Here is an 11,144-nt window from a genome sequence, read left to right as displayed (position 1 = left end):
ACTTCACCACATTCCTTAAGAAAATATTGTACTTTTTACTCCATACATTGTCCTTGACATCCAAAAGTACTCGTTACATTTTGAATGCTTAGCATGACAGGAAAATAGTCAAATTTATGCACTTATCAAGAGAACATGCCTGGTCATCCCTACTGCCTCTAATCTGGCGGACTCACTAAACACACTGTGCCCGCAGGCTTTCCTTAAATAAATAAAACAAGAAAATGGTGCCATCTGGTTTGCTTAATATAAGGAATTTGAAATGATTTATACTTGTACTTTTGATACTTAATATATTTTAAACCAAATACTTGTATACTTTTACTTAAGTAGAATTTTACTGGGTGACTTTTACTTGAGTCATTTTCTATTAAGTTATCTTTACCTTTACTCAAGTAGGATTGTTGGGTACTTTTTCCACATCAAATCTCCTATGATCAGTATCTTTCAAACTGAGAACAGACTTGTTTAGAAAGAACAGTGTGATAGTAAGAATAGAGTAGAAAATAATAGAATGACTTTATTCCATCTACATCACCTCAGTAAGGTAAATATTAAACTGTCCTTGTTTTAGCCTAGGTTTACTGTCTCTCTGAAAACAGGTATTTACACAAGCACATTTCATATGACAAGTTAACAAAGGGTTAATGAGAGGTACAGTGAGGGAAAAAAGTATTTGATCCCCTGCTGATTTTGTACATTTGCCCACTGACAAAGAAATGATCAGTCTATAATTTTAATGGTAGGTTTATTTGAACAGTGAGAGACAGAATAACAACAACAAAAAAATCCAGAAAAACGCATGTCAAAAATGTTATGAAATGATTTGCATTTTAATGAAGGAAATAAGTATTTGACCCCTCTGCAAAACATGACTTAGTACTTGGTGGAAAAACCCTTGTTGGCAATCACAGAGGTCAGACTTTTCTTGTAGTTGGCCACCAGGTTTTCACACGTCTCAGGAGGGATTTTGTCCCACTCCTCTTTGCAGATCTTCTCCAAGTCATTAAGGTTTCGAGGCTGACGTTTGCCAACTCGAACCTTCAGCTCCCTCCACAGATTTTCTATGGGATTAAGGTCTGGAGACTGGCTAGGCCACTCCAGGACCTTAATGTGTTTCTTCTTGAGCCACTCCTTTGTTGCCTTGGCCGTCTGTTTTGGGTCATTGTCATGCTGGAATACCCATCCACGACCCATTTTTAATGCCCTGGCTGAGGGAAGGAGGTTCTCACCCAAGATTTGACGGTGCATGGCCCCGTCCATCGTCCCTTTGATGCAGTGAAGTTGTCCTGTCCCCTTAGCAGAAAAACACCCCCAAAGCATAATGTTTCCACCTCCATGTTTGACGGTGGGGATGGTGTTCTTGGGGTCATAGGCAGCATTCCTCCTCCTCCAAACATGGCGAGTTGAGTTGATGCCAAAGAGCTCCATTTTGGTCTCATCTGACCACAACACTTTCACCCAGTTGTCCTCTGAATCATTCAGATGTTCATTGGCAAACTTCAGACGGTCATGTATATGTGCTTTCTTGAGCAGGGGGCGCTGCAGGATTTCAGTCCTTCACGGCGTAGTGTGTTACCAATTGTTTTCTTGGTGACTATGGTCCCAGCTGCCTTGATCATTGACAAGATCCTCCCGTGTAGTTCTGGGCTGATTCCTCACCGTTCTCATGATCATTGCAACTCCACGAGGTGAGATCTTGCATGGAGCCCCAGGCCGAGGGAGATTGACAGTTCTTTTGTGTTTCTTCCATTTGCGAATAATCGCACCAACTGTTGTCACCTTCTCACCAAGCTGCTTGGCGATGGCCTTGTAGCCCATTCCAGCCTTGTGTAGGTCTACAATCTTGTCCCTGTCATCCTTGGAGAACTCTTTGGTCTTGGCCATGGTGGAGAGTTTGGAATCTGATTGATTGATTGCTTCTGTGGACAGGTGTCTTTTTTTACAGGTAACAAGCTGAGATTAGGAGCACTCCCTTTAAGAGTGTGTTCCTAATCTCAGCTCATTACCTGTATAAAAGACACCTGGGAGCCAGAACTCTTTATGATTGAGAGGGGGTCAAATACTTATTTCCCTCATTAAAATGCAAATACGTTTTTACATTTTTTACATGCGTTTTTCTGGATTTTGTTGTTGTTATTCTGTCTCTCACTGTTCAAATAAACCTACCATTAAAATTATAAACTGATCATTTCTTTGTCAGTGGGTTAACGTACAAAATCAGCAGGGGATCAAATACTTTTTTCCCTCACTGTATGTGGTTAATTACCCTCTTATCCCAAGACACTTCACATGATAACTATAATATGTCAGCTAAAGAATGGTTCCCAGATATCCCCTGTGTACATCTCAAGCCACACTGCTACGAATTCTTCCCGTTGTGGACACTCTTATGTCTGGTAAGGTTAGTCAGGAAAGAGAAGCTCTTGTAACATAGTTTGCACTTGAAGGGCCTCTCCTTGGTGTGAACGGTCTGGTGCTCCTTCAAATAGTTTGCCCTAGCGAAGCACTTCCCACACGTGGGGCAGGAGTAGGGCTTGTCAGCGTCCGTCCTAACGCTCGGCCTCACACGTTGTGACCCAATGACACCAGAGGAGGTAGAAGCAGGAGCCACCACCCTCAGGTGGTTAGTCTTTGAGATCCCTCCTTGATCTCTAGCCATTGTTTGGGTGTTGTTGGGATTGTTATAGGTTAGGTACCTCTTGTGATGAACGCCCATCCTGACCCTGTCTGTATTCGTGGGGTAACCATGACCAGGAAAGCTAGACCCAGGTCCAGGCTGTCTATGAACCCAGTCACCAGGCTTTAGACGAGACCCTGAAGGAGAAGACAGACTTGCTGATAGACTACCACCAGGGGCGTCTCCCACCGCTCTCTGTGAAGGCTGAAGCCCAGGGTAACCTGCTCTGTTCATCATGGATACTGTAGTGTTTGTATCATAGGAACAGGAGGGTCTATCAGCCCCAGGCCCTGCTACATCCCTGCACTGAGACTGTGAAGAGAAGGGTCTGGGCTGCAGAATGGATACCTGACTGGAGCCTCTGTCTCTCTGATGACCACCAGGACTGAGGTTGTTCAGTCCACCTGTCCACTGGTTGTCTTCTGTGTGGTTGTGGTGGAGTCTCTGTCCCTCGGGGTTGGGTCCTGGTTCCGACTCAAGAAGGAACCGTGATGGCTCTTGATCCAGTGTCCTGATCCGGGGCAAGGGTTTGTGACCAGTCACCTCAAAGATCCAGTCTCTCCTACCAGCAACACCGGATATCAGCAGGTCATCATGGACTGCAGACTGTAAACACAAATTGAACAGAAGAGCATTTAAAAGTTTATATATATTTATATAAAACAAACTCTTTGCTGTACACACAGTAACATGACATGATATTAATTTTTTTTTACCACAGTCAAGCCCATCCCTAACACTGTGATTCAAGTACCTAACAATATGGCACCATCGGAGTTTCTTATAAAAAAAATCTAGATGTGTTGATTTGGTATTTTGTTAGGATCCCCATTTTATTTATTTTTAAATTTTTTTGGTTTGTTTTACCCCTTTATCTCCCCAATTCCGTGGTATTCAACAGTCTTGTCTCATCGCTGCAAGTCCCGTACGGACTCGGGAGAGGCGAAGGTCGAGAGCCGTGCGTCCTCTGAAAGACAACCCAACCAAGCCGCACTGCTTCTCGACACAATGCTGCTTAACCCGGAAACCAACCACACCAATGTGTCGGAGGAAACACCGTACACCTGGCGACCGTGTCAGCGTCCATGCGCCCGGCCCGCCACAGGAGTCGCTAGAGAGCAATGGGACAAGGACAATACGGCCGACCACACCCTCCCCTAACCGGGACTACGCTGGGCCAAATGGGTCTCCCGGTCTCGGCCCGGCTGCAATACAGCCTGCGCCACTCTGGAGCCCCCCCCCCCAGCCCAGCGTTGAGGACACTTTCCCATCCACTGACCTCCACCAAGTCACCTCTGGTTGTGGCCTGCTCAGTGATGTTGTCCCCTGGGCCCTTGGCTGCATCCGTCTGGGTCTGGGAATCCAAGATGGTCGCCCAGTCTCCTCTATTAGCCTCTAGCCAACCACCTGCAGGAAGAGGTTACAAAATGGACTTTACAAACATGGTAGAGAAAACTCTACATATGGAGTTTTCAGTAAATTACCTGGTGATGTTCATACAAAAACACACTTTATAATGTATGTAAACATAAGTTCTATTAATTTCATTTTATGAATGAAGAAAAAACAACATCCAGAAGTATCACTATTCCCATTGAAGATCTATTACTGTATGTAGGCTATATGTATTTCTCCCTTACCTTGCTCCCCCATCTTTAGTCCACTCAGCAGATCAATGCTCTCTGGTCCGTCTTCTATTGTCTCCTCTTTGACCAGCAGCAGATCAGGGTTCCCATCCTCCATGTCTACTGACTGTAAGAGATACAGAGTGAGAGGATGTTGGATCAAGAAATATGATATGAGCACCCTGCTATGGAGCATCTTCTGATTAGGTAATGAGGGATTGCTATGAGTACTATGCAAACATGTTAGTTGATCTGATTGACACTTGACACTCTAATGGTTTGATCATTTAAAAGCATGGTCCCACACTTAAGACAAAATGTATTAAGACCTGGGCCCGTATCCACGAAGAGTCTCAGAGTAAAAGTGCTGATCGAGGATCAGGTCCTCACCTGTCTATATTGTCTTATTCATTATGATCTAAAATGCAAAACTAAACCAAGATCAGCACTCCTACTCAGAGGCTTTGTGGATACCACAGTAGTTTACATTGGGCTTACCTCAGTGAGACTGTGTGTGGTCCTGTGCTGCTCAGCTGGTTCCTCCATGGGTTCAGGGGGAGGTGTAGACTGGTTACCCAGACCCTCCTCACACCCCTCCTCCTTCACCAGCAGCAACTCTGGACCCTCCTCCTCTTGGAAGAGACAGGTGATACAGATCACACAGACATACACTCCCTCAGAGTTTACCGATCCCCACTACATTTGATTCCTATACTGTAGTTACTTAATCGTTGTTAAAGCCATCATGGTGGACATGATTGATTGATTTTATTTGTCAGTAAAAAAAGAAAAATTATATAAACTCAGAAAAAAAAGAAACATCCTCTCACTGTCAACTGTGTTTATTTAACACAGTGTGTAAATATTTGTATGAACATAACAAGATTCAACAGTTGAGACAAACTGAACAAGTTCCACAGACATGTGACTAACATAAATAGAATAATGTGTCTCTGAACAAGGGGGGGGTCAAAATCAAAAGTAATAGTCAGTATCTGGTGTGGCCACCAGCTGCATTAAGTACTGCAGTGCATCTCCTCCTCATGGACTGCACCAGATTTGCCAGTTCTTGCTGTGAGATGTTGCCCCACTCTTCCACCAAGGCACTTGCAAGTTTCCGGACATTTCTGGGGGGAATGGCCTTAGCCCTCACCCTCCGATCCAACAGGTCCCAGATGTTCATTAATTGTTTATGGTTCATTGAACAAGCATGGGAAACTGTGTTTAAACCCTTTACAATGAAGATCTGTGAAGTTATTTGGATTTTTAATAGACAGGGTCCTGAAAAAGGGACATTTATTTTTTTATTGAGTTTATATTTACATACACACAGTACAATGATTTTTTTTTAAACGGAAATATCACATTTACATAAGTATTCAGACTCTTTAGTCAGTACTTAGTTGAAGCACCTTTAGCAGCGATTACAGCCTTGAGTCTTCTTGGGTATGACTTTACAAGCTTGGCACACCTGTATATGGGGAGTTTCTCCCATTCTTTTTTGCAGATCCTCTCAAGCTCTGTCAGGTTGGATGGGGAGTGGCGCTGCACAGCTATTTTTAGGTCTCTCCAGAGATGTTTGATCGGGATCAAGTCCGGGCTCTGGCTGGGCCACTCAAGGACATTCAGAGACTTGTCCCGAAGCCACTCCTGCGTTATCTTGGCTGTGTGCTTAGGGTTGTTGTCCTGTTGGAAAGTGAACCTTCGCCCCAGTCTGAGGTCCTGAGCGCTCTGGAGCAGATTTTCATCAAGGATCTCTCTGTACTTTGCTCCGTTCATCTTTCCCTCGATCCTGACTAGTCTCCCAGTCCCTGCCGCTGAAAAACATCCCCACAGCATGATGCTGTTACCACCATGCTTCACCGTTCGGATGGTGCCAGATTTCCTCTAGACGTGATGCTTGGCATTCAGGCCAAAGAGTTCAATCTTGGTTTCATCAGACAAGAGAATCTTGTTTCTCATGGTCTGAGAGTCCTTAGGTGCCTTTTGGCAAACTCCAAGCGGGCTGTCATGTGCCTGTTTTACTGAGGAGCGGCTTCCGTCTGGCCACTCTACCATAAAGGTCTGATTGGTGGAGTGCTGCAGAGATGGTTGTCCTTCTGAAAGAATCTCCACAGAGGAACTCTGGAGCTCTGTTAGAGTGAACATCGGGTTCTTGGTCACCTCCCTGACAAAGGCCCTTCTTCCCTGATTACTCAGTTTGGCCGGGCGGACAGCTCTAGGAAGAGTCTCGGTGGTTCCAACATTTTTCCATGAAAGAATGATGGAGGCCACTGTGTTCTTGGGGAACTTCAATGGTTGGTTTCCATGGCCCAGCAGACGCACACAAGCCTAAGATCACCATGGGCAATGCCAAGTGTCGGCTGGAGTGGTGTAAAGCTCGCCGCCATTGGATTCTGGAGCAGCAGAAACACGTTCTCTGGAGTGATGAATCACGCTTCACCATCTGGCAGTCCGACAGACGAATCTGGGTTTGGCGGATGCCAGGAGAATGCTACCTGCCCCAGTGTATAGTGCCAACTGTAAAGTTTGGTGGAGGAGGAATAATAGTTTGGGCTAGGCCCCTTAGTTCCAGTGAAGGGAAATATTAACACTACAGCATTCAATTACATTCTAGACGATTCTGTGCTTCCACCTTTGTGGCAACTGTTTGGATTGGTCCCTTTCCTTTTTCAGCATGACAACACTCCAGTGCACAAAGCGAGGCCCATACAGAAATGGTTTGTTGAGATCGGTGTGGAAGAACTTGACTGGCATGCTCAGAGCCCTGACCTCAACCCCATTGAACACCTGTGGGATGAATTGGAATGCCAACTGCAAGCCAGGCCTATTCGCCCAACATCGGTGCCCGACCTCACTAATGCTTGTGGCTGAATGGAAGCAAGTCCCCGCAGCAATGTTCCAACATCTAGTGGAAAGCCTTCCCAGAATAGTGGAAGCTGTTATAGCTGCAAAGTGGAGACCAACTCCATATTAATGCCCATGATTGTGGAATGAGATGTTCGACGAGCAGGTGTCCAAATACCTTTGGTCATGCAGAGTCTCAACTAAAAATCTGCATGATGAACTACACTGTACAAAAAAATAAAAGCATTATATAAAGTGTTGGTCCTCTGTCATGAGCTGAAATTAAGGATCACAGAAATGTTTCATATGCAAAAAGCTTATATTCCTCAAATTTTGAGCACAAATTTGTTTACATCCCTGTTAGTGAGCATTTCTCCTTTGCCGAGATAATCCATCCACCTGACAGGTGTGGCATTTCAAGAAGCTGATTAAACAGCATGATCATTACATAGGTGCACCTTGTGCTGGTGACAAAAGGACACTAAAATGTGCAGTTGTCACTCAACACAATGCCGTAGAGGCTGCACGTTTTGTGGGAGCATGCAATTGGCATGCTGACTGCAGGAATGTCCACCAGAGCTGTTGCCAGAGAATTGAATGTTCATTTCTCTACCATAAGCCGCAGCCAACATTGCTTTAGAGAATTTGGCAGTATGTCCAACTGGCCTCACAACTGCAGACCACGTGCCCAGGACCTCCAAATCTGGCTTATTCACCTGCGGCATCGTCCAGCCACCCGGACAGCTAATGAAACTTTGGGTTTGCACAACCGAAGAATTTCTGCACAAACTGTCTCAGTGAAGCTCATCTGTGTGCTCGTCGTCCTCACCAGGGTCTTGACTTGACTGCAGTTCGACGTCGTCACCGACTTCAGTGGGCAAATGCTCACCTTCGATGGCCACTGGCACGCTGGAGGTGTGCTCTTCACGGATGAATCCCGGTTTCAACTGTAACGGGCAGATAGCGTGTATGGCGTCGTGTGGGTGAGCGGTTTGCTGATGTCAATCGTTATGAACAGAGTGCTGGTTATGGTATGGGCAGGCATAAGCTACGGACAACAAACACAATTGCATTTTATCAATGGCAATTTGAATGCACAAAGGTACCATGACTAGATCCTGAGGCCCATTGTCATCCAATTCATCCACCGCCATCACCTCATGTTTCATGTCGCAAGGATCTGTACACAATTCCTGGAAGCTGAAAATAGCCCAGTTCTTCCATGGCCGGCATACTCACCAGATGTGTTACCCATTGGGCATGTATGTTTGGGATGCTCTGGATCGACAGCGTATTCCAATTCCCGCCAATACCCAGCAACTTTGCACAGCCATTGAAGAGCAGTGGGTCCACAGGCCACAATCAACAGCCTGATCAACTCTGCGAAGGAGATGTATCGCGCTCCACGAGGCAAATGGTGGTCACACCAGATACTGACTGGTTCTGATCCACGCAGCTAACCTTTTTTTTTAAAAGATATCTGATGCATATCCATCTGTATTCCCAGTCATGTGAAATGCATATTTTATCGCCTCATTTATTTATTTAAATTGACAATATTAACTGTAACTCGGTAACATTTTGGAAATTGTTGCATGTTGCATTTATATTTTTATTCAATGCTATTCTCAGAAAAAGTGTCTTGGGGAACAAAATTAAGTAGTTGAATGGAAGTAATGAAATAATGAACATCGTATAGTCTACACAGTACAAACACAATATGTAACAGTCGTTTTATGTCTGGATGCAAAAATAGGCATTTAAATAGATTTCACCTGCGTTCTAACTAAACAAACTGACATTTAATACATGGGTCCACTCAGTCTTCTTGTCTAGAATGCAGGAAAATACAGGTCAGTTCAAGAGGATGCTATGTTAAAACGTAGTTCTCTTTATCTTATGTCATTATAAATCACATACAATTATTATATTATCTGAACAATAGCATAGACTTGATTAATATGCCTGTACTGGGCAGTGTTGATGAAATACGAACGCAATAACAGGTGTGTTTGATAAATGACCAGCTCTTGACAAGCATTGATTCATTCTGAATCAAATTTATTTGATTTAATTCTTCCTTAGTGTAACCACAATGTTCCGTTGAAATGACAGATGCACTCACAATTGGACACACCAACAGTAGGGACATCTTATTGATCAAATATATGAAATAGGGATTTGGGCTAATTTACCATCTGAGGAAAAGGAAACTCCAAATGCAGTAGCTAGAATGCTAATAAAATATGCTGCTAGTTAGCAGTGTATTGGTTAATGTAACAGTTAACCCCTGTAAGTCTATACCGTTGTTGGGGGAGGGTTCAAAGCTGAAATATGGAATTGTTTTAAGATGGTCATACTATGGATAATTTAGCTATTTGATTCTGAATTTTGACGCCCCTTTAGGTATCAAAAAAATATACTCCTACTCTTATGGGTAAAAATAAAAGCTATGCATGAAGCCTCTAGTAATAAAAGTCCCACATACTCAACAGATACTTAGGAGACCTCATGAGTTGTCCTAACCAGTTAACCCCTAGAGTCAATATCCGCGCCCCCACGGAAATGTAATTAGCATAATAAAATGGATGAAAAATTTCAGATAAAAGCAGCGAGTCGATTTAAATATAAAAATGTGGAACTTGAAATTGAATGTCATGGTCAATACACCTGCGTTTTCAGAATGCAACACTTTTTTTCTGCTATTGTGAACTCTGCAGATTATTCAAATGAAATCATAAAGTCTTTAATGCGATTTTTGATGGCTTTTATGTCAAAGTGATTAGAGGGACACTAGAGCGCTGAGTACTCCAGTTTTGGAGTAGCCTAGATACCGTGACTCAACGGTCATGTGGAATTTGACTGCAATCCGCCGGTGTGGTGTTAATAAGAACACAGTAACAGCCCTACGTACAGGCGTTACAACCTCTCTCCCATGTGGACATTCAGGTGCATATTCAGCTGGTGCTGGTGGGAGAACCTCTTCTCACACTGGGGGCAGTTGTAGAATTTCTCTCTTTTTGTGGACCCTCTGGTGTCTCTTCAGGTTGCAAGCCTGGGCGAAGCGCATTTGACACTGGGTACAGCTGTAGGGTTTCTCCCCTGTGTGGACCCTCTGGTGAATCTCAACCTTCTGGGGGCTGCTGAAGCCTTTGTTACAGAACATGCAGAGGAACCGTTTCTCTTTACTATTGCCTGATGTGGCTCCCCCTCCCTGAGACTGGGATCTAACCCTGTCGTTTGAGTTCAATACCTGATCAAAAAGGACACGGACGTGTGAATCGGAAGGTGCCATAGTCGTGGACACTGAGTCGCGATCCCTAAGCGTGTGTAAAGGGGAGTGGGTTGCGAAGTTTGTATTTGTCTCTAAGCTTTCCCTGTAATCCCAGAAGTCACTGGTGTTGACCTGCGAGTGTCCTTCTCCTAAGTTAGACTCTGCATTCCATGTCAGAGGAACGTCACCCTCCACTTTCACCTCATCTACGACCAGACCCTCCCCTTTCTTATCTAGGCACCCTTCAGAATATACACTACTACTGTACTGGTTCCAGTCTCCTCTCATTGGATTAGTCTGTGTATCTAAGCCCAAAGGCATGACACCAGGAATCATCTCTGTCAAAGTAGCGTATGCACAGGACGGATCATTGCCAGTCAGTAACGAGTCACCTAAATCCCGATGGGACAGAACCGTCCTCGGGCTCGGGTTACTATAAAGTAAATACTCTGAGCGGGGAGCAGGAGGACAGCCCAGTTGCCTCAGCCCCGTTATAGTCTCTGTCTTGAGGACGGCGTTCGGCGTTCCACTGACCTCCGTGATGCTGTGTCTGGTCCTGGGCTGCGCTGGGGTGGTGGTGGGGTCTTCTGTGGCTACAGGGTGCACTCCAGTCTGGATGTCTCTGCTGTGCCGTGGGTCCTCTCCTTCAGACCTCTCCTGCTTCACCCCAGGACCTGCAGCCTCTGCATCTGTAGACTGACAAGAAGAGAGGAGGTTA

General features: G+C 44.8%; 2 protein-coding genes across 3 annotated transcripts in view; both read right to left on the bottom strand.

Annotated features, from left to right (window-relative positions):
- Positions 1–2,175: 2,175 nt before the first annotated feature.
- Positions 2,176–4,579, bottom strand: LOC106602464 (zinc finger and SCAN domain-containing protein 22-like). Its single transcript, XM_014195131.2, has 3 exons — positions 4,321–4,579; positions 3,960–4,087; positions 2,176–3,286 (listed from the first exon to the last, which is right to left on the bottom strand). Exons 1-3 carry the CDS (start codon positions 4,499–4,501, stop codon positions 2,363–2,365), a joined length of 1,233 nt encoding a protein of 410 aa, XP_014050606.2. The 5' UTR covers positions 4,502–4,579; the 3' UTR covers positions 2,176–2,362.
- Positions 4,580–9,196: 4,617 nt separating this feature from the next.
- The window catches only part of LOC106602437 (oocyte zinc finger protein XlCOF29-like), a 395,249-nt gene continuing 393,301 nt past the window's right edge, over positions 9,197–11,144 (bottom strand). For both annotated transcript variants that reach the window (XM_045717585.1, XM_045717584.1), the window contains one exon: positions 9,197–11,122. In XM_045717585.1, coding sequence (XP_045573541.1) covers positions 10,139–11,122 — 984 coding nt within the window. In that variant the 3' untranslated portion in view covers positions 9,197–10,138. The remainder of the gene's footprint in view (positions 11,123–11,144) is intronic.

Source organism: Salmo salar, chromosome ssa04, assembly GCF_905237065.1.
Source record: "Salmo salar chromosome ssa04, Ssal_v3.1, whole genome shotgun sequence".
NCBI lineage: Eukaryota > Metazoa > Chordata > Actinopteri > Salmoniformes > Salmonidae > Salmo > Salmo salar.
This window is presented reverse-complemented; position numbering and strand designations above follow the sequence as displayed.